Genomic DNA, 23266 nt, shown 5'->3' on the forward strand with positions numbered 1-23266 from the left:
GGCATCAGTGAAGAGAAATCCAGACCATGCAGCAAGGAGCTGTCAGCCGCAATGCATCCTCCAGAGTCCAGGGAGCAGTGTGTACACTAAGGTGAGGCATTCCAGCAGTGTGCTATGTCACAGAGGCAGGTGAATAACAGACTCCTCTCACCTTGTAACCTGGTTGAGGCTGCGTGCTAAACTGTTCTCTCAATGCTTTCGTCTGGCACAGTCACACTGCACTGAAGAACATCTTATTGCTGCTATTTCAAACTGAAAACCCTTGAGAGAAAGCTTACGACACCACTAATTAGCATGAGGAATATTGAGTGACCAACTGGTAGCTTTGAGCTTCTGAAATTTCCAACGTTACTTCAGCACTTGCAGCAGAAAAATGTTGCACATTTCTCCAGAATCAGGATTCCCCTCATTTTAGGGCCCAGAGACTCGGGGAAGAGCCATGATAGAGCTGAGACCACACAGGGAGTGGACCATGGTGATGTTAGAGACCGCCTCACAGCACAGCAACTGGAACTATTCTTTACTTGCTTTCTTCCTCCTATCACTCACTCAGATGCACATATTGCAGCAAACCCCCATTGCAGATGAAAGCTATGTAAATAGTTTGTGCGTCACTTATTCAACCATATTTCTGATATATCTTCTTGTCCCCAAAGATGAAACTGGGCAGCACGGTAGCATAGTGATTAGCACAATTGCTTCACAGCTCCAGGATCCCAGGTTCGATTCCCGGCTTGGGTCACTGTCTGTGCGGAGTCTGCACGTTCTCCCCGTGTGTGCTTGGGTTTCCTCCGGGTGCTCCGGTTTCCTCCCACACACCAAAGATGTGCTGGTTAGGTAGATTGGCTATGCTAAATTGCCCTTAGTGTCCAAAATTGCCCTTAGTGTTGGGTGGGGTTAATGGGTTATGGGGATAGGGTGGAGGTGTGCGGTTGGGTAGGGTGCTCTTTCCAAGAGCCGGTGCAGACTTGATGGGCCGAATGGCCTCGTTCTGCACTGTAAATTCTATGAAATTCTATGCACCCCCTCCAGTGAGGACCACAATTGAACCTTCCACAGAGCTCACTCCATCCATGACAAGTTCATCCAGTTTGTGTGTGTGTGCGCAGAGGGGTGGAGGTGTGATTTATCAGTGTGAGGTAGGTACGCTGGGTTAATGACAGGGAAGGTTATGAGAGACGACAGCATCAGCTCCAGCCTGTCTTCAGCAGTAGGTGGGCTCCTGGGACCGCCATTGGAAATCAATGTGGTACCTGGACACTGACATTTTCTCCAGTTATTAGGGGGTAAGTCAAGCTCTCTGGAGGACTGCGTGCTAACTACAGACCAAATCCACTCCGAACATTACATTATCTATGACCACCCCAACAGACCTGCAGTCCGCTAGCAGGCAGAATGAGGCAACATCAGGACTATCTCAGGCCCATCGCATTATGCTCTTGAATTCCCCCATTGTTGCTCCAGGAGCCTTGGGCTTCTCACCTCTAAAAGGCTGCTGTGCCCAATTTTGACGTCCAAGGAAAACAATTAGAGGAAGCATTTTGCATGTACACAACCCAATTACAGATGATTGGTTCGCTAGCGAGTGGACAAAATACTAGTCATCTCCAAGCATTCCACGTACAAATTACCGAGATTCCGACAACGTCACATTGAGATGCTGCAGCTCGAGGAGGTTCTGCAGCCAATGCAAAGAAAGATCCAGTGAAGCCTTATTATTAAACACTGTGCACCTTGATTTTTAAAAAAAAGCATTCTTCGCACTTCCACAATTATTTAAGGTCAAAAAGTCAAGCCTTTCTTCCAGCTGAACTCCACGTGTACATTGAGATGAATGAGCCAATGCAGGCTAGTTACACTATTAATAGCGCTCATCAGGCAGAATATATTCTTCATTGCACAGGACACAGAATATGTCTCGTTACGAACCAATTTACATTTTCAGTACAACAGTGAATTAATTGTTCTTCAACCTCACACACCGAGGAAAATAAGCCTTACTGGCTAGTAAGTCTAGTCTCACAAGACCCAGAAACTGTGACATTCTGATATGTGTAATATTGTATTGTATAAACAATTGGAACAAAACTAAATCATCATAATTCAATGATGCTGCACCAGTTCTGAAACACGAGACATTTTACAGGAAATAATTCTTTGGAATACAATCTCAAACATTAATTGAAACAATACTGCCGATGCACCTTCTGATAGAAAGTTTTGTTTGTTTTGTACACTATTTTCTTCAAAATCTCCTAGCACACAGTTTACCTTCAGACCTGCCGTTTGCACTGCAGCAAGCTGCATGTACACTCCTGTCTTTGAGACATTTTCTGCTGACAAGAAATTGGGCCTGTTACTGACATTTGATATGCAACATGCAGTACATTTGATCACGTCTAGTGCTGCAGGCAGTTGCCATGATTTCAGTTTGCAGGTTTGCAGAGCCAGGGATGTGTCACCCGTGATTCTGTGATCCTGCCGGCTGTAACAGGCCCCACCGCCAGGAGACCAACCTTCCTGATGTGAACGCCGAAAAACAAAATGGGTGTTTGTCACCGGCATTTAAGAAGTAGGAGCAAGAGGAGACAGCTCCTCCAGCCTGATCCTTCATTCAATACGATTATGGTTCCTCTTTGGTCTCAGCTCCGCTTTCTGCCCACCCCCTATTTTCCTTCATTCCCTAAGAGACTAAACATCTCTCCACCTCTGTAATAAATCCACAAGCTTCTGAGGTAGAGAATTCTAAAATACTAAAACAGTGAGTCACCATTCCCGCCCTTATTTACCAGTGAGCTACACAGTTCTCCTTCAGAGTGATTCTCTCCTTGAATACTTGTGAGCCATATTTCCTCAAGACATTCCTGAAGAAGAATGAAAACAATCACAGGGGAGTATACAAAACAAACCTGACGTAGTAACATTCAGACAGCTATCAGTTCATCAGTAGATATGACACTGGCTCAAGGGTTGGCTTGCAAAGACCTGTCAACTGGATTTCATTGAAATGCAAAACATTAAATCGATGCAGTAAATGCTTGGAAAGTCTGCCAAAATCCATCCCCAGTGCAAGCAGGTTAATGTTTTGGATGGCAGTGCTAGTTGTTACTGTGGAAACAGGACCATCCTAAACGGAACCAGCAAGATAATTACCCAGAGCACTATCTGATGCCTTACTTTCATTGCAAAAGACCAATCTGGAGGTGAAATTCTCCTCAAGATTCAAAGTCACTCTTCGAAATTTCAAAAAGGTAGCACTTGGACCTAATAAATCCTCTTGTACTCTAACAGCAATAACTTGCAACCAACTTAACACAAAAGGACCACTCTCTCCCGTCTCATGGTTGTCTGGTTCCTCCCCAAGCCTGAGGAGCCCGTATATATTAAATTTTGCTTACTTGGGGCGAGATTCTCCGACCCCCCGCCGGGTCGGAGAATCGCCGGGGACTGGCGTGAATCCCGCCCCCGCCGGTTGCCGAATTCTCCGGCACCGGAGATTCGGCGGGGGGCGGGAATCGCCCCGCGCCGGTTGGCGCCCCCCCCCCCCCCGCGATTCTCTGGCCTGGATGGGCCTAAGTCCCGCTGCTAGGATGCCTGTCCTGCCGGCGTGGATTGAACCACCTACCTTACCGGCGGGACAAGGCGGCGCGGACGGGCTCCGGGGCGATCTGACCCCGGGGGGGTGCCCCCAGGGTGGCCTGGCCCGCGATCGGGGCCCACCGATCCGTGGGCGGGCCTGTGCTGTGGGGGCACTCTTTTCCTTCCGCCTTCGCCATGGTCTCCACCACGGCGGAGGTGGAAGAGACTCCCTCCACAGCGCATGCGCGGGGATGCCGTGAGCGGCCATAACGCTCCCGCGAATGCGCCGCCCGGAGATGTCATTTCCGCGCCAGCTGGCGGGGCACCAAAGGCCTTTTCCGCCAGCTGGCGGGGCGTAAATTAGTCCGGCGTGGGCCTAGCCCCTCAAGGTTGGGGCTCGGCCCCCCAAGATGCGGAGGATTCCGCACCTTTGGGGTGGCGCGATGCCCGACTAATTTGCGCCGTTTTTGGCGCCGGTCGGCGGACATCGCGCCGATACCGGAGAATTTCGCCCATGATATGTAACGAGTGAAGGTTCGTGCCAAAAGTAAATCACAACAAGCAATTTAATAGCCAAACACAAATGGATTAATAGCAAACAAAAACAGAAAATACTGGACAATCTCAGCAGGTCTGACAGCATCTGTGGAGAGAGAAGGGAGCTAACGTTTTGAATCTGCTTCGACAAAGAGGGATCCAGACTCGTTGGCTCCCTTCTCTCTCCACAGATGTCGTCAGACCTGCTGAGATTGTCCAGTATTTTCTGTTTTTGTTTCAGATTCCAGCATATGCAGTAATTTGCTTTTTGTCTTAGATGCACGGGAAAATTTCAACATAAGATCAGGAGTAGGTATTCATTCCCACCAGCTTGTCCCCCCATTCAATTAAATCCTGACTGATCTGTGCCTCAAATCTATATAAACACCATGGGTGGGATTCTGCCGTAATCAGCGGGGCGGGCAACTCCGGCGTGAAGGAGTGGCGTGAACCACTCCGGCGTTGGGCCACCCCGAAGGTGCGGAATCCTCTACACCTTCAGGGGGTAGGCTGGCCTCGGAGTGGTTTGCGCCGCGCCGGCCGGTGGGGAAGGGGCTTGTCGCCATGCCAACCGGCGGCGAATGGCCTCCGCCGAAGGGCCTCCACCGGCCGTCGCGAGTTGGCGCATGCACGGGAGCGCCAGCGGATGCTGATGCCAGCAGCCGGTGCAGAAGAATAGTGTGCCCCCACGGCACAGGCCCGCCCATGGATTGATGGGCCCCGATCGCGAGCCAGGCCACCGTGGGGGCACCTCCCGGGGCCAGATCCCCCCGCCCCCCCCCAGGACACCAGAGGCCACCCGCGCCGCCAGGTCCCGCCAGTAAGGACCTACTCTAATTTACGCCGGCGGGACGGCAAAAAACAGGCAGCCACTCAGCCCATCGCGGGCCGGAGAATTGCCGGGGGGACCGCTGCCAGTGGCCGCCGACCAGTGCAGCGCGATTCCCGCCCCCGCCAAAAATCACCGGCGCTGGAGAATTCGGCAGCCGGCAGGGGTGGAGAATCCCGCCCCACAGCTCCATGTCCCCTGATAACCTTAACTAACAAAAATCTATTGATCACAGTCTTAAAAATGTCAATTGACCCAGCATCAACTTGAGGTATGAGAATTAAAACTGATACTGGGCAGATACACAATCACTTATAAGTCTGATACATTTATAGGAGTCACATGTCCACACTTGGGCCCTTTTTAATGGAAAAATAGGAACTATTAGAGACCTGTGGAGATGCAGTTGGCAAGTCAATCGGAACTTGTGAACTGTCTGAAGAAGATCAAAATGTTTTTCTTTTTAAAACGGTATATATACATTTATGAAAATACTTTGGCCTTGAAAGAATTGATAAAATATTTACCGATAGCTACTCAAGTATAGATTTCCTATTTTTAAATGTTTTCATGTTTTGAGGACTTTTCTATTTGCCAGAAATTTCTTTGCCTGTATTTTCTTAATGTAGCAGTGTTCTGTGAATCCAATCTTTTTATATTGGATTAAGTGATGCAGTCTGAAAAGTTGCAGCGCTGGGTTCTGACTCTATCACAGCAGTTTGAACGTCAACTGAACTCCTGCATTTGCTTATCCAGTCAGCAGAGATCACCAACATGGAGCTGACTATCATGGACAACCCACTGACGAGGAATGCTGCCGTATAACTTGCTGTTGTATCCACCAACCAACCTGCAAAGGAAAAGAGGATTTCTGAATAAAATCAGTACTTGGCTACAGGTGCCCTATTGCAAACACTTAAAAAACAAAGCATCCACCACTCCCACAGCCATCAGTGTTGTCACACCTAGTGGGTCTGACACACATAATGTGTGCAGGAACCAACAATAATGCTGACCACATAATTGGTGCCAGCTTAGGTGGGTGCTAAATCGGACAGGCAAGTCAGTTTGGACAGCAGTTTTGGCAGCGATAACCTATTGATGTGTAACACAACCCGCCTACTGTTAAATGATCACTCATGAATGAGTCAGCTATTAAATTCCCAGCCAGCCATGACTTTTGAGAGGCAGTGGGTGAGATACATTGAAAGTGTACTCAATCTCCCTCACTCCATTCACAACACTTGCCAAGATAACTCTATTGCCAATCATACACCACTTGGGATAGTGATGCATGGTGGGTTTGGTTGAGACTCACGAGGTAAGTGTATTAATTTGGTCTTCCTGGAACATGGGCTGCATGCAGTATGCACAGGGAATGACTGGAATGCAAGTCAAATATTTGGGCAGAGAATATCAAATAAGTTAATAGTAACATTATTATCATTATTTTTTATATGACTTCAAAAAGAATGGAGGTTTGACAGCACGGGAAGGGTCCATTTGGCCTCGTTTGTCTATGTTGCTTGTTGTCCACATCTGACTGGCCTAAAGGCTCTTCAGCGGGTTTACTGACGGCCTGCTAAGGAGTGAGAATTCAGCACAAAACCTTGTCTTAGGCTGGGTGATTGCACCTTCAAATGAGAGCCTTTAAATTCAACTGCTGCCAATTACAAGAGTGCAGTTTAACTGACACCAGCTGAAACAAGATAGTGAATGAATCAAATCAGTGGAAAATTCAAAATACACTTACAATAAAAAAAATCCTGAAGAGATTAAGTTGGGGGGGGGGGCAGGGTTGGCTAGCGTATGGATAAGATTAATGGCAACAGCACAGGGTTCAATCCGCGTCCCGGCTGAGGTAGACTTGGGGCCTGCCTCCTCGCCCTTACTGTAGTTAAAAAAGCACAGTACATTGCCATGGTTCGGCAAATAATCGGCAAGGACTTGGCCTTGGGCAGAGAACTGAAGACCACGGAGAAGAATAGATTCTGTAAAGTATTACTGACCTGCTACTGGTGGTCCGATCAGATAAGGTATACCATGAATAAAGTAAACTATTCCCAGAGCAGTGGGGAGGAAAGCATTTCCTGCTATATCTGATGTTACAACTGGGATAAGAGCAACATAAGCCCCATCAAAGTATCCATAAAGAACTGCATAGGGGACAAGGAGTGGGAAAGATCTCAGAATGGGAATGAACAGAGAGCAGAGACCATCCAGCCCAATTGTCAAAATGTAACAGTATTTGCGGTACTTCTTCAAAAACCTGCAGATTTAAAGAGAGAGTGTTGCGAGAACAAAAATATTAATATTCAGTAAATTCCTAATGCCCTGGTATGTTTCAATACACTTGCTATGGACAATTGCAGCACTATTATTGGCCATTCTTTCCTATTTAGAACTGATTTCGGCCATTAATTTGAACCTAAATACAATAAATTTGACTGATACAAATCTCCAAACAATAGTAAACATTTCCCTTCAAACAAAATACAGCACCATTTATGTAGAGATAAGACTTTGAACCACGATAGCAGAATAATAATCAGATTTATTTACACTCATGTTCATCAGTCATTTTGAAATAAAAACAGAACATGTTGGAAATACTCAACGAGCCAAGTGACAGCTGTGGAGAGAGAATCAACGTTAACGTTTCAGGTCATTGGGCTGAATTCTCCGATTCTGAGGGTACGTCGGGAGGATGTGTCTCGTATTATGACCAAAAAGATGCTCCGCTTGGTGGGGGGGGGGGGGGGGGGGGGGGGGGCTAGCAGCCATGCCACGTAAAAACCCCGGCTTTCCCTGCAGATACGGATGGAGAATTGCGGGATCCGTGGCCACGCATGCGCAGTGGTCGCGCTGTACAACATGGCGCCGGTCGCGCACAGACCTGGCCTGCCAGATAGTGCCCCCCTGTAACATCCCTCACCATGCAGCACGGTAGCCTTGTGGATAGCACAATTGCTTCACAGCTCCAGGGTCCCAGGTTCGATTCCAGCTTGGGTCACTGTCTGTGCGGAGTCTGCACATCCTCCCCGTGTGTGCATGAGTTTCCTCCGGGTGCTCCGGTTTCCTCCCACAGTCCAAAGATGTGCAGGTTAGGTGGATTGGCCATGCTAAATTGCCCTTAGTGTCCAAAATTGCCCTTAGTGTTGGGTGGGGTTCCTGAGATATGGGGATAGGGTGGAGGTGTTGACTTTGGGTAGGGTGCTCTTTCCAAGAGCCGGTGCAGACTTGATGGGCCGAATGGCCTCCTTCTGCACTGTAAATTCTATGAAATCTATGCCCGGACCACCCCCCACTAGTTCCCCCAGCCACCGCCGAACACCCCGGCCAGCCAAATGCCCCCCCACCGCTCCCGACTGTGGCGCCACTGGTCACAGTCCACAGCCACCATGCGAGGTTGACGAAACCCCAGGCCACAAGTGATCCACGCCATCGGGAAGTAGGCCCATCGAGGAGGGAGCATCGGGGGAGGGTCTTCAGGTGACGTCCAGAGGCCGTCCCAATGGCGTGTGGCGTTCTCACCGGTGATGCCGTTTTGGAGGGGCGGAGCATCCAAAAGCAGGCGCCACCCCAGATCTCGCCGTCAAAGGGATTCTCCGGCCAATCGCTGAATACGGGGCGGGATTTTCCGACTCCCCGCCGGGCTGGAGAATCGCCGGGGGGGGGGGAGGCGTGAATCCTGCCCCCGCCGGCTGCCGAATTCTCCACCTCCGGGGATTTGGCAGGGGTGGGAATTGCGCCGTGCTGGTCGGCGGCCACTGGCAGCAGCCCCCCCCCCGCCCCCCCCCCAATTCTCAGGCCCGCGATGGGCTGAGCGGCCGCCCGTTTTAGGCCGGTCTCGCTGGCGTAAGTTAGACCAGGTAATTACCAGCGGGACCTGTCTCTGCGGGCAGCCTCCGGGGTCCCCAGTGGGGTGCGGGGGGGATCTGGCCCTGGGGGGTGTCCCCACGGTGCCTGGCCCGCGATCGGGCCCACCGATCCACGGGTGGGCCTGTGCCGTGGGGGCACTCTTTCCCTCCGCACAGGCTGCTGTGGACCTCCGCCATGGCCGGTGCGGAGACGAAACCCCCTCTGCATGCGCTGGGATGACGCCTGCACACGCCTGCACAGGCCCTTCAGCGCCGGTTGGCGTGGTGTCAATCCCGCCGCCGCCTGCCTAGCTCCTGAAGGTGCAGAGGATTCCGCACCTTCCGGGCAGCCCGACATCGGAGTGGTTCACGCCACTCCTCGGCGCCGGGACCGCCCGCCCCGCCGGGTAGGGGAGAATCCCGCCCACGATTTTGGCGCCGGCAATTGGAGAATACCATGTCTTTTCACCAAAACAGGGAAGGTAGATCCGCCATGGTGGAGACCGCGGCGAAGGCGGAAGAGACTCCCTCCACTGCGCATGCGCGGGAATGCCGTCAGCGGCCGTTAACGCACCCGCGCATGCGCCGCCCGGACATGTCATTTCCGTGCCAGCTGGCGGGGCACCAAAGGCCTTTTCCGCCAGCTGGCGGGGCGGAAATTCGTCCGGCGCGGACCTAGCCCCTTCAGGTTGGGGCTCGGCCCCCAAAGATGCGGAGCATTCCGCACCTTTGGGGCGGCGCGATGCCCGACTGATTTGCGCCGTTTTGGGCGCCAGTCGGCGGACATCGCGCCGATACCGGAGAATTTCGCCCCAGATCTCTCTCCTTCTCAAATTCCTTACAGAAACTAAGATGGATGGTGTTGTCAACCACGCAATGACAGCCCTTGCGATGCTGGCGGCAGCTCAGGCAGGCAGACGCTGGAGAAGGCAGCAGCTGCATTGATGCAGGCTCCAGGCGGCATCCCACGTGCAGGGGGCCGCCATACACCCTGCAGATCTGGCCGCCCATGAGACCAGGAGGGACCCAGAGGGGGACGCCAGCAGCCAAAGGTGTACAGGCGTCGCTGGTTGTTCGAGGAGATGACGGACAACATGTGCCGCAGAGGGCTCCATCTCAACAAAAGGACAGTGCGGCACCAGTGCCATGTCCTTGCAGACGTGGCAACCCCTGGAAGCGGAGGACATCACCGCAGCCCTCCAGCGGGTCTCCCAGCAGCCTCTGCGCCACGCGGGATTCACCCAAGTCCCGCGAGGTGTTGGAACTCTGCCCAAAAGGGGCGGGACCAAACAGCACTCCCAGGTGCATGTCTTAAATCTACTTAAGACCTACTTACCTGGGATACACTGGCCTCCCCAGAGAGGCTGCAGCTGGGGGTCGATATAGGACCAGGCAGAATGGCATCTGGGAGGTCTCCCAGGCCATCGGAGACCACTGGGTGGTCAGGAATAGTGCTGGGTGCCCCCTTGGAACATGGGCACCTTGGCATTGCCCAGCTGCCACCTGGCACTGCCAAAATGCCCAGGTGGCACTGCCAAGCTGGCTGGAGCACTGCCTGGGTGGCAGGATGCCATTGAAGACCCGCCACACCAGAAAGCGGGTCAGGCGGGATGGAAAATCCCACCCTAAATGTGGGCTAATCCGGTAAGAAATTCCTCAGGACTCAAAAGAGTGAACAAGTGTCATTGAATGGTGGTGGGGAATTTGAAAAGCCCGCTGCAAATGAACTTAGAAATTCTTTGGCAGAATCTCATCTTCTATAAATGTTTAGCTGGCCCAACCCCATTCAAGATGCCCGGGCAGTAGGATTCTCCACCATCGCTGGGATGCCGCCGGCCAGGGGTCAATAATGGCACGCAAGTCGCCTTGCACACACTGAGGCACCAGGGAGTGCCCTACATCAACAGGAAGGAGTTCCACTCCCTGAATGTTCGACTCGCGTGCGACCACCACATGAAGATCATGGACGTATGTGCACGCTTTCCAGGGAACGTGCATGACAGCTACATCCTGGGGCACGTGGAGATCCTCAGCGTCTTCGAGGACCATCCTTGGATAAGGGGTTGGCTCTTGGGGGATAGGGGTACCCGCTGAGGTCCTGGCTGATGACACCAGTGCGGAGGCCGGAGACCGATGTAGAGATCCGGTATAATGAGGCCCATGTTGCCACCCGTGCTGTCATTGAGGGTGCATTGGACTACTCAAAAAGCTGTTCCGATGCCTGGACTTCTCTGGTGATACACTACCATGCAGCCCCCAGAGGGCCTCTCACTTTGTGGTGGTCTGCTGTGCCCTTCACAACCTGGCACACCAGCAGGGTGACATGCTGGAGGAGGAGTAGCGATATGAGGCCTCATCTGAGGAGGATGAGGAGGGGCTGGACCAGGAAGGATTGAAGGACGAGCCCCCAGAGAACCCAACCAGAGGAAGGAAGACAGGTGGCAGCGAGGGTCCAGCAGTATACAAGTCAGGAGAGTGATGATAGCCCGCTGTGAGGTAAACTCTGGTGCTCCTCAGTCTATGCCAAAGTCTGACTCCTGTCTTTCTGCTGACAGCGTGCTCATACCCATCACCTCCATCAGGGGCACTTGCTGTAGGACCACTGGGGGTGGGAAAGCAGAGGGCAACAGGGGGTGGGGTGAAATAACGTGACAGAGGCTTCACATGTATCACATATAGAACATTTTCAAATAAACATTCTAAACCCCGTTGTCCCTAAGTACAGATGGTGCCCCACTCCACTCCCACCAGTGCCCGCTCAATGATCCTCAATCTTCTTAAGCTTACGTGCCCTGCAGCTACATCTAGGTGTGTCCCCAGGATGTACATCAGAGGTGGAGGCAGCCTGCTGCTTTCCACGCCCTATGGCCTTTGATGCCATTGGCGGGCATCCTCTGGGGGCCCTGGAGCTGAAGTGCCCCGGCAAACCTACCAGTGTCACTGGCGTGGCCTAGCCACCCTGCTCTGCCAGCTGACCTTGAGACGTGCCGGTGTCAGGAGAGGGGATTCGGGGAGGTGAAAACCACTGTCATCTCCCTGGTGGAAGCCGCTGGGTCAGCCTCCAGCGCTCCCTCCTCCCAGATGGTGCCAGTGGAACCCTCAGGGACTCCATGGGAAAGAGAGGCATCTAGACGGTGCTCAGCACTAGGTTTAAGAACCAATGTTCTGCCGTTCTCCTGTCGTTTTCTGTATTTATGTCTGCAGTAGTGTGGTACAGTACCAGTTTATATCTTAAAGTTTGTTGTACTATTTGTAAATATTGATAAAACGCGACTAAAAAATATACATAGTGAAAAAAAGGGAGGGTGCTTGAGTGGAGCACAAATGCTAGTATAGACTGGTTGGGCCAAATGGTCTGTTTCTGTGCCAGAATTTCCTTGTAATGAAACATCTCTGCCTCTCTCCAGAGATGGTGCTGACCTGCTGAGTATTCCCAGCATTTTCTGTTTTTATTTCAGCTTTGCAGTCCTTTGTGAACTATGGCTAATTAATTATCACAGCCTGTTTCAGAATGTCCCCCAAAAAATCCATTTTCACTCAGAATCATTACCGGTCGCCAACCATTTAAATGGGGGATTCACAAAACATTTTGAAACTCTTTGGTTTGTGTAAGATCAACGGACATTTATACTGAGGAATAAAGTATTTTATTCCTGGCACCCAGTGACTCCATTTCGCACAATAAAGCACTCGCTACTCTGTCTATTCTCCTCGTGCTGTGCACATATTTTCTCAGTCTGATGCTGTTGACACTGCCAACATCTATTCGCTTATCCAGATCAATCTTTATACCATCCACTTTCGATTAGCTTGGAGAAATGGCCTTTAGGGATATATTTAAGTCTATTAAGATCCAGTCTTTAAGTCCTGATGATAGATGGTGGAAATTGCAAAGAATGAAGAACCTCTACTCGTCAAAGGTGTCAATTAGTTGAACATGGGGCAGGATTCTCTGCAATCGGTGCGATGTCCGCCGACCGGCGCCAAAAACAGTGCGAATCAGTCCGGCATCGCGCCGCCCCAAAGGTGCGGAATTCTCCGCATCTTGAGGGGCCGAGCCCTCACCTTGAGGGGCTAGGCCCGTGCCGGACTGATTTCCGCGGGAAAGGCATTCCAGCAGCGGGACTTCGGCCCATCGCGGGCCGGAGAATCGCCGAGGGGGGCCCGCCAACCGGCGCGGCGCGATTCCCGCCCCCGCCGAACATCCGGTGCCGGAGAATTCAGCAACCGGCGGGGGCAGGGTTCACGCCAGCCCCCGGCGATTCTCCGACCCGGCGGGGGGGGGGGCCAGAGAATCCTGCCCATGGTATCAAAAAGATAAGCTGAGTAGAAAATAAAAGTTGAGAATGGTTAACAAAGGAGGCAAAATTTGGCTGTATGAACCAATGGGATGAGATGAATTATTTAAGTATTTAAAATACAGTATTAAAAATATTTTCAGTACATTAGTGGTTTACAGCTAATGGGTTCAAGATATAAATTAAAACTTCAACACAATCTTTCCAAGGGAGACAGAAATTCTTCTGAAGGGCAGAAGTGGTGGGATACGGTGACTGATTTCTGCCCTTGTAATGCGCTGACTGATGGGTGCTGGTGGTGTTTACGTCCACTGTGATAAGTTCTGGAAGTGGTAAGGTGATGACAGAAGGCATTTCCTGTCTTAATCCAGAGAAGCTGCACCTCAAACTCAGGATACGTTGAGGAGAATTCAGTATAGGTTGAACAGAAATTCCTGCCCAGTGTTCTGGGACTAAGAACTCCAATTCTTCATACCACTGGCAATGATTCTAGTGGCCCTGATGCTGCAATCTTTCCTCAAGTCGATAAGTCTTACCATTCTAATGCAAAATAACATCAAAAACTTGTTTATGCTCACCTTCTGTCCGTTAGCCAGCCAAATGAAATGTTGCCAACAATGTCCACGATGCCTAGTATTGACATTAAGAAGGCTGCTTGTTGTTGGCTGACCCCAGAGCTTACCGCATATGGTACAAGATGCACAAAAGGAGTGCTGCAGCCATAGGCTAAAAACAGCAACGATGCAGCAAATACAAGGAAGTCTGGTGTCAGGAGGAAGGGGTATTCTTTATATGATGGACAGCAGCTACAGGATTGCTTGTTAGCTCTCTCTTTCCTGATGAAACTTGAATCTGCAGTACGGCTGGGCAGCTGCAGGTCATCACAGTGTGTTTTATAGCTGCATTCCTCAGAAATTTTTCTTCTTGCAGTATTACTGATGGTGGAATGGGACAGATCCTCGATAAGAGTGAGGGGCCGTAGTAAAGCACCGCAGACACAGATATTAGCAACAAGGCCTCCAAGGATCAATAATGCCCCACGCCAAGAGTACTGTTCAATCAGCAGCTGAACCACTGGGGCTAAAACAAAAGTTCCAATTCCACTTCCTGACATGGCCAACCCATATGCCATAGCTTTCCTCTTACAGAAGTACTTTCCCACAATTGATATGGCTGGAGAATAAGCTAAAGCATACCCGCAACCTGGAACAGAGAACAATTATTATTTATTAGGAGACATGTTTTGCTACAGAAAGCCAGATGATAAAGAATAATGCTACACCCTAATCTTTGCACACTTTATAGGTTTGATTTACAGAGATAAACATGACAAACCTGCACCTTCTAACCCGACAACCACGGCTTCAGATTGCTTCAATATAGAGAAGCATAAGTCAATCCCCAAATTGAATCCCCAGTTACTGTCCACCAGCTGAACACTATTAAATATTCAATGATTCATCTGCAATACGCATTCCTTTATCCACTTGTTTTTGCTTTCATCTTTCCACCACCAGTAACTTAAACAGGCATTCTCAAATAGAGGTCCCTGGTCAAATAGAGGTCCACAAGAAACTTCAGGGTTCCACTGGTTTGTTTGTCCATCAATATAGTGAGGCAGACTGGAGGGGGCGGGGCCGGGGCAGGGAAGCGAGGGTTGTTTCCCGCGCTTAGAACGGAAGGGGGAGGAGGGAGAGCCTATGGATGGGGAGCGGGAGAGGAGGGTGTGCCACACAATGGGAGGAGTCGAAGGAGAGGCGGGAGTGGCCAGGGTCAGCAGGTGATAGCTGACTTGCGGAAGTGCAATTGGGGGAGTAAATCAGCTAGGATGGGTCCTAGCCTGGTTGGGGGCGGGGGGGGGGGGGGGATTGGGTGGGGGGGAATCGAGTTGCTGTTGCTATGGTCAAGGAGGAGCTGAAGCGAGTGGGGGGTTTCGAGACGGGTGTATGCCGCTGTGGGGAACGGGCCGGGTGCGGGTTGCGGCCGCGTGGCTGGCCAAGGAGGGGGTCATAGCTAGTCGGCGGGGGAGGGGGGCGGGTAGCCCCCTGATCCGGCTGATAACCTGGAATGTAACGGGATTGAATGGGCCGGTTAAGTGGGCCTGCGTGTTCGCGCACCTGAAGGGGCTCAAGGCGGATGTAGGTATGCTTCAGGAGACACACCTGAAGGTGGCAGACCAGGTAAGACTGAGGAAAGGGTGGGTAGGTCAGGTGTTTCACTCAGGGCTAGATGCCAAAAATCGAGGGGTGGCGATCTTGGTGGGAAAGAAGGTGTCATTCGAGGCGTCGAGCATTGTGGCAGATAATGGCGGTAGGTATATAATGGTAAGGGTAAGTTGCAGGGAGAGAGGGTGGTACTGGTCAATGTGTATGCCCCGAACTGGGACGATGTGCGTTTTATGCGGCGAATGTTGGGTCGGATCCCAGACTTGGAAGTGGGGGGCCTGATAATGGGGGAGACTTTAACACGGTGCTGGATCCGGCACTGGATCGCTCCAGGTCTAGGACGGGTAGGAAGCCGGCGGCGGCTAGAGTGCTGAGGGGGTTTATGGACCAGATGGAAGGGGTAGACCCTTGGAGATTTGCAAGGCCGGGGACTAGGGAATTTTCATTCTTCTCACATATCCATAAGGCTTATTCCCGAATCGACTTTTGTGTTTTGAGTAGGGCGCTGATAGCGAGAGTAGAGGATACTGAGTATTCAGCAATAGCCATTTCGGACCATGCCCCGCATTGGGTGGACTTGGTGATGGGGGAGGAGAGGGACCAGCGCCCGCTGTGGCGCTTGGAGTTGGGGCTGTTGGCAGATGAGGAGGTGAGCGAGCGGGTCCGAGGAAGTATAGAGAGGTACTTGGAGTCCAACGACAACGGGGAGGTCCGAGTGGGGATGGTATGGGAGGCACTGAAGGCGGTGGTGAGGGGAGAGCTGATCTCCATTAGGGCCCACAAGGAGCGGAGGGAGCGGGAGAGGCTGGTGGGGGAGATGGTGAGGGTAGAAGGAGGTATGCGGAGGAGCCCGAGGAAGGATTATTGAGGAAGAGGCGTAGCTTCCAGGCCGAATTCGACCTGGTGACCACCAGGAAGGCCGAGGTGCAGTGGAGGAAGGCCCAGGGGGCGATTTACGAGTATGGGGAAAAGGCAAGCCGGATGCTGGCGCATCAGCTTCGGAAGCGGGATGCAGCTAGGGAGATCGGGGGAGTTAAGGACAGGGCAGGGAGTGTGGTGCGGAGTGGGGTTGGCATCAATGGGGTCTTCAGGGACTTTTACGAGGAATTGTACCGATCCGAGCCCCCACGGGCGGAGGGAGGGAGGGGCCGCTTCCTGGACCAATTGAGGTTTCCAAAGGTGGAAGAGGGACTGGTGGCGGGATTGGGGGCCCCGATTGGGCTGGAGGAGCTGATCAAAGGGATAGGAAGGCACCGGGGCCGGACGGTTTCCCGGTCGAATTCTATAAAAAATCTATGGACCTGTTGGGCCCGCTGTTACTCAAGACCTTTAATGAGGCAAGGGAGGGGGGGGCTTTGCTCCCGACGATGTCCTGGGCACTGATCTCCTTGATCCTGAAGAGGGACAAGGATCCCCTGCAATGTGGGTCTTACAGACAGATTCCTTGCTAAATGTAGATGCCAAGGTGCTGGCGAAGGTCTTAGCCACGAGGATTGAGGATTGTGTGTCGCAGATCATCCATGAAGACCAGACGGGGTTTGTGAAGGGGAGACAGCTGAATGCGAATGTGCGGAGGCTTTTAAACGTTATCATGATGCCGGCGAGGGAGGGGGAGGCGGAGATAGTGGTGGCGATGGACACTGAGAAAGCCTTCAATAGGGTAGAGTGGGGGTACCTGTGGGAGGTGCTGAAGAGGTTCGGGTTTGGGGAGGGGTTTGTCAGGTGGGTTAGGCTGTTGTATGAGGTCCCGATGGCGAGTGTGGCCACAAACAGGAGGAGGTCCGAGTACTTTCGGTTGCACCGAGGGACGAGACAGGGGTGTCCCTTGTCCCCCCTGCTCTTCGCACTGGCGATTGAACCCCTGGCTATGGCACTGAGGGAGTCAAGGAACTGGAGGGGGTTGGTGCGGGGTGGGGAGGAGCATAGGGTGTCACTTTATGCGGACGACCTGCTGCTGTGTGTGGCGGACCCGGTGGGAGGAATGCCGGAGGTAATGAGGGTTCTTAGGGAATTCGGGGACTTTTCGGGGTACTAGCTCAACATGGGGAAGAGTGAGCTGTTCGTAGTTCATCCAGGGGACCAGGAGAGGGGGATTGGCGAGCTCCCACTAAAAAGGGCGGAGAGGAGCTTCAGGTATTTGGGGGTCCAGGTGGCCAGGAGCTGGGGGGCCCTGCATAGGCTTAATTTTACAAGGCTGGTGGAGCAAATGGAGGAGGAGTTCAAGAGGTGGGACGCGTTGCCGCTGTCCTTGGCGGGTAGGGTGCAGTCAATCAAAATGATGGTGCTTCCGAGGTTTTTGTTCCTGGTCTAGTGCCTCCCCGTGTTTATCCCAAAGGCGTTTTTCAGGCGGGTTAACAGGAGTATAATGGGGTTTGTGTGGGCGCGAGGGTCTCCGAGGGTGAGAAGGGTGTTCCTGGAGCGGAGTAGAGATAGGGGGGGACAGGCGCTGCCCAACCTCTGTGGGTATTACTGAGCCGCCAATGCGACGATGATGCGTAAGTGGGTGATGGAGGGGGCTGCATGGAAGAGGCTGGAGACGGCGTCTTGTGTGGGTATGAGTCTGGGGGCACTGGCAACGGCGCCGCTGTCGCTCCCTCCAAGGAGGTATACCACGAGCCCGGTGGTGGTGGCTGCCCTCAAAATTTGGGGGCAGTGGAGGCGGCACAGGGGGGAAGTTGGGGCCTCGGCGTGGACCCCATTACGGGGGAACCACCGGTTCGCCCCAGGAAGAACAGGTGGAGGGTTTGCGGGGTGGCACAGGGCAGGAATACGAAGGTTGGGGGACCTGTTTGTGGACGGGAAGTTCGTGAGCCTGGGTGAGCTGGAGGAGAAGTACGGGCTCCCCCCGGGGAACACCTTCAGGTACTTACAGGTAAGGGCGTTTGCCAGACGGCAGGTGGTGGAATTCCCGCGGCTACTGCCACACACAGTACAGGACAGGGTGCTCTCGGGGTGGGTGGGTGGGAGTGGGGAAGATCTCAGAAACTTACCAGGTGATGCAGGAGGAGGAGGAGGCCTCGGTGGTGGAGGTAAAAGGTAAGTGGGAGGAGGAGTTGGGAGAGGAGATTGCGGAAGGGACATGGGCAGATGCCCTAGGGAGGGTGAACTCTTCCTCTTCATGCGCGAGGCTCAGCCTCATACAGTTTAAGGTGTTGCACAGGGCACGCATGACCGGGACAAGGATGAGCCGGTTTTTTGGGGGTGAGGACAGGTGTGTTAGGTGCTCAGGGGGGCCAGCAAACTACACCCATATGTTCTGGGCATGCCCAGCGCTGGAGGAATTTTGGGTGGGCGTAGCGAGGACGGTGTCGAGGGTGGTAGGATCCAGGGTCAAACCGGGCTGGGGGCTCGCAATATTTGGGGTGGCAGAGGAGCCGGGAGTGCAGGAGGCGAAAGAGGCCGGAATTCTGGCCTTTGTGTCCCTGGTAGCCCGGCGAAGGATTCTCATTCAGTGGAAAGATGCGAGGCCCCCAAGCGTGGAATCCTGGATCAGTGATATGGCAGGGTTCATTAAATTGGAGAGGGTGAAATTCGCCTTGAGAGGGTCGGTACAAGGGTTCTTTAGGCGATGGCAACCGTTCTTAGACTTCCTGGCAGAACGATAGACATTGGTCAATGGCAGCAGCAGCTCGGGGTCGGGGGGGGGGGGGTTTACTTTATTATTGTTTTTGTTATTTACACTGAAGGGTCTGAGGGGGTGTATACACCTGTTGTGTTAAGTTGGGGTGTTAATGTTAATTTATTATTTATGTACAGGGGGTGGGGGTATGAGGGGTTGCTTTTCTAGATTGTGTTTTGTACCTAACCCTGTTGGGTTCCTTTTTCATTTTGTTATTGATATTTTATGAAAATCTTTGATAAAAATTATTTTTTAAAAAATAAATATATAGTGAGGCAAGTGGAGCAGTCCGGCGATACAATTGCATGCATAGTCAATTCAGGTTCTTACCGCCAGACACCAGCTGCACTTGGTCGACAAGTTCCTTTGTCTGTTTATTAACTGTAGTAACAGCAGTATTTAGCTCGATAAATGTCCGTTTCTTTGATTCAGCCCTATCCTGTGCACACTCACAACACACTCAACCCTTTCAATGATTAAATAAAAGTGGGAGTTATTACTTCGCTTCAGGGGCATTAAAACCTGGATTGGGGAGGGGAAAAGCAGGGTTTGTCAGCCCTGAAGTTGCCATGGTAGCACGAGCCCCCGTTTCAACTCTTTTCCTTAGCCTTGAGTTGAGTCACCCTGGCCGGGACTCTCCGACCCCCCGCCAGATCGGAGAAACCCCAGGGGGAGGCGCAAATTTTTCGGGTGGCGGCAGGATTCCCACCACGCCGGTCGGGGGCCGTTGACAACGGCTTCCCTGGCGATTCTCCGGGCCCTGATGGGCCGAGTGGCCGTCCATTTTTGGCCAGGATCGCCGGCGTGAATTACTCTCCTCATGCACGGCGGAACCTGGCAGGTGAGTATACGGGGGCGGTTCTCGGGGAGGGCGCGGTGGGATCCGATCCCAGGGGGGGCCCCCATGGTGGCCTGGCCCACGATCGGGGCCCACGGATCTGCGGGTGGGCTTGTTCCGTGGGGGGACTTCTTTCCTCTGCGCCGGGCCCCTGTAGGGCTCCGCCATATTGCCCGGGGCCCGGCGCGGAGAAGAGAAACTCCGCGCATGCGCGGAAATACGCCGGCCGGTCTGCGCATGCATGGAAATACGCTGACCGGTCTGCGCATGCGCGAGATCACACCGGCTCTTCCGCGCATGCCCACCTAGCCCCCGAAAGTTCGGAGAATTCCTTACTTTCGGGGGCTGTTGACACCGGAGTGGTTGGCCCGGTTTTCCCGCCGACATGGGGACTTAGTCCCCAGAAGGGAGAATCCCGCCCCTGTGTTAATTGGACATATACTTTGAAATGTAAAAAAAATATGCAGGGGGATAGATGAAGGGAGCATTACTAATTGAATAGCTTATTAAAATATTATTTCAGGTACAATTTATTAATTTATTCCAAAATAGGTAAATGTAACATCATCCACTTTGCACCTAAAAAGTATTGAAACGGATTTTTGTTAAGTGGTGAAAAGCTGGAAGCAGTGGCGATCTGAAAGATCGTTTGCGGGGGCAGGGGAGCGGGGTGGGGGGGTTAAATTATGAGGGATTACACAAACTAAGGTTGTGTTACCTCGAATTTAGAAAGTTAAGGGGTGATTTGATCAAAATTTTCAAGATATAAGGGCACAGGAAGGATAGACAGAGTGACACAGTGGTTAGCACTGTGAGAACCAGGGAGCCGGGTTCAATTCCAGCCTTGGGTAACTGTCCATGTGGAGTTTGCACTTTCTCCCTGTGCCTGCGTGGGTTTCCTCTGGGTGCTCTGGTTTCCTCCCACAGTCCAAAGGTGTGCATGTTAGGTGGATTGGTCATGCCAAATGGCGCCTTAGTGTCCAAAGATGTGCAGGTTGGGTTGAGTTGTGGGGGATAGGTTGGGGAAGTAGGCCTAGGTAGGGTAGGAATGGATTTGATGGACTGAATGGCCTCCTGCTGCACTGTAGAAATTCTATGGCGTGTATGGAAACTGTTTTCACTGGTTGAGGAGACCAGGATCTGGCAAACTATTGCCCCAACCTCGATTTCCTCTTTACGTCTTGAACTTGTTGCGACCTCCCAAGTCCAAGCTATTCGAATCCCTCTAGTCAGATTTCTGCCCAGTTACAGTACCGAAACAGCTCGTATCAAAGTCACATGTGATATCTTATGTGGCTGCTGATGTGTTGGGTACTCTGGATCTGTGGAGACTGCGTTTACCTTAGCAGTAACATAGACAGGCTACCAACACTTGTAATAGTACAACTCTATTTTATTTAACTAAGAGCTGTTAAACATACTTGCACTGTGGATCGACACTATGTTAGATTGACTAAAGACCTATGCCTAACCTGACCAGCCTATACTGCTAGCACATGGTGGATGTTTGTGCTACTAACTGCGGGCTCTGTCTCTCTCAGAGGCTGCATCCCGAATGAGCAGGAAAACTAGTGCCCTCTGTGTTTAAGTGACCGTGCCCTAACTGGTGATTGGCTGCTGTGTTGTGTGTGTTGATTGGTCTTGCAGTGTGTCAGTGTGTGTCTCTGCTCCATCATATACTGATGTGTATATTATGACAGCGGAACAATGTTAAACTCTCTCACCTCATCCTCCTGGCCCCATCTGCAGCCTTTGACATGGCAGATCACATATTCCTCTCCACTATATCTAATCGTAGCCAGAGAATGAACTTTAATTGTTTCTCTTTCCACTCCTGCTCTATTAATGCTGGTATCGCCCAAGGTTCTATCCTTGGCCCTCTCCTATTTCTTATCTACATGCTGCCCTTTGGGTAATATCATCCAAAAATAGGGGCTGGTTTAGCACAGGGCTAAAAAGCTGGCTTTTAAAGCAGACCAAGGCAGGCCAGCAGCACGGTTCAATTCCCGTACCAGCCTCCCCGAACAGGCATCCGAATGTGGCAACGAGGGGATTTTCACAGTAACTTCATTGAAGCCTACTTGTGACAATAAGCGATTTTCATTTCATTTCATTTCAAATACAGTCAATTTTCTCGTCGTTACGAAGACAGTTATTTTTAAAATAAAGGTATTTAGGAATGGGCAATAAATGCTGGCCTAGCTAGCGAAGCATAAATCTCTTTCCATACCCCCGAACTTCTGAATGTGATGGCCAACGGCTCAATCGCGAGTGCAAACAACAGTGGGGACATAGGACATCCCTGCCTAGTCCCACAGTGGAGAGAAAAGTATCTCGAGCTGATGTTATGTGTGCGGACACTCGCCCTCGGCTCCGTTTATAATAGCTTTGCGCAGTCCACAAATCTTGATCCAATTCTAAACCGCTCCAGAACTGCCATCAAGTACCCCCATTCTACCCGATCAAACGCCTTCTCAGCGTCCAATGCCACAACCACCTCTGTTTCCTTCCCCTCCGCCGGTGCCATAACGACAAAACCCTTCTAACGTTTGAAAAGGGCTGCCTCCCTCTCATGAATCCAGTCTGATCTTCACCTATCACCTTCGGGAGGCACTCCTCCAGCCTACCCGCCAGTACCTTCGCCAATACTTTTCCGTCCACGTTTAAAAGTGATATGGGCCTATACGACCCACACTCCGTCGGGTCCTTATCTTTTTTAAGCAACAAATAATCGATGCCTGCCCCAAAGTTTGTGGCAACACCCCCTTCCCTATTGCCTCTTCAAACATCCCCACCATCAGCGGCGCCAGCTTATCATTGGATTTTTTATATTCCGCCGGAAACCAATCCGGCCCTGCCACCTTCACCGACTGCATCCTCCCAATCGCATCTTTTATCTCCTGCTCCACTATCGCTCCTTCTAATGTAGCCCTGTCCGCCTCACCCAACCTCGGGTACTCCAACCCATCTAGAAATTCCTGCATCTCTCAGTCTCCCCCAGGTGGCTCGAACCTGTACAACCTCTCATAGAATTCCTCAAAGACCTTGTTTTTTTTTACACCCCAGTCCCACCCACTGACACCCAGCCCCATACACACCCCAGTCCCACCCACTGACACCTAGCCCCATACACACCCCAGTCCCACCCACTGACACCCAGTCCCATACACACCCCAGTCCCACCCACTGACACCTAGCCCCATACACACTCCAGTCCCACCCACTGACACCCAGTCCCATATACACCCCAGTCCCACCCACTGACACCCAGCCCCACCCACTGACACCTAGCCCCATACACACCCCAGTCCCACCCACTGACACCCAGCCCCACACACACCCCAGTCCCAACCACTGACACCCAGTCCCATACACACCCCAGTCCCACCCACTGACACCCAGCCCCACACACACCCCAGTCCCAACCACTGACACCCAGCCCCATACACACCCCAGTCCCACCCACTGACACCCAGCCCCATACACACCCCAGTCCCACCCACTGACACCCAGCCCCATACACACCCCAGTCCCACCCACT

At 52.2% G+C, this 23266-nt stretch overlaps 1 protein-coding gene across 5 annotated transcripts in view; it reads right to left on the bottom strand.

The window, feature by feature from the left end:
• Positions 1-4336: 4336 nt before the first annotated feature.
• LOC140393051 (monocarboxylate transporter 12-like) overlaps positions 4337-23266 on the bottom strand; it is a 215666-nt gene continuing 196736 nt past the window's right edge. For 4 of the 5 annotated variants that reach the window (XM_072479001.1, XM_072479004.1, XM_072479003.1 and 1 more), the window contains exons 5-7: positions 13682-14306; positions 6955-7214; positions 4337-5795 (exon numbers count right to left, since the gene is read on the bottom strand). In XM_072479001.1, the coding sequence (XP_072335102.1) occupies positions 5599-5795; positions 6955-7214; positions 13682-14306 (1082 nt within the window). In that variant the 3' untranslated portion in view covers positions 4337-5598. The remainder of the gene's footprint in view (positions 5796-6954; positions 7215-13681; positions 14307-23266) is intronic. The other variant, XM_072479006.1, reaches the window with a different exon arrangement.

Source organism: Scyliorhinus torazame, chromosome 16, assembly GCF_047496885.1.
Source record: "Scyliorhinus torazame isolate Kashiwa2021f chromosome 16, sScyTor2.1, whole genome shotgun sequence".
Taxonomy (NCBI): domain Eukaryota; kingdom Metazoa; phylum Chordata; class Chondrichthyes; order Carcharhiniformes; family Scyliorhinidae; genus Scyliorhinus; species Scyliorhinus torazame.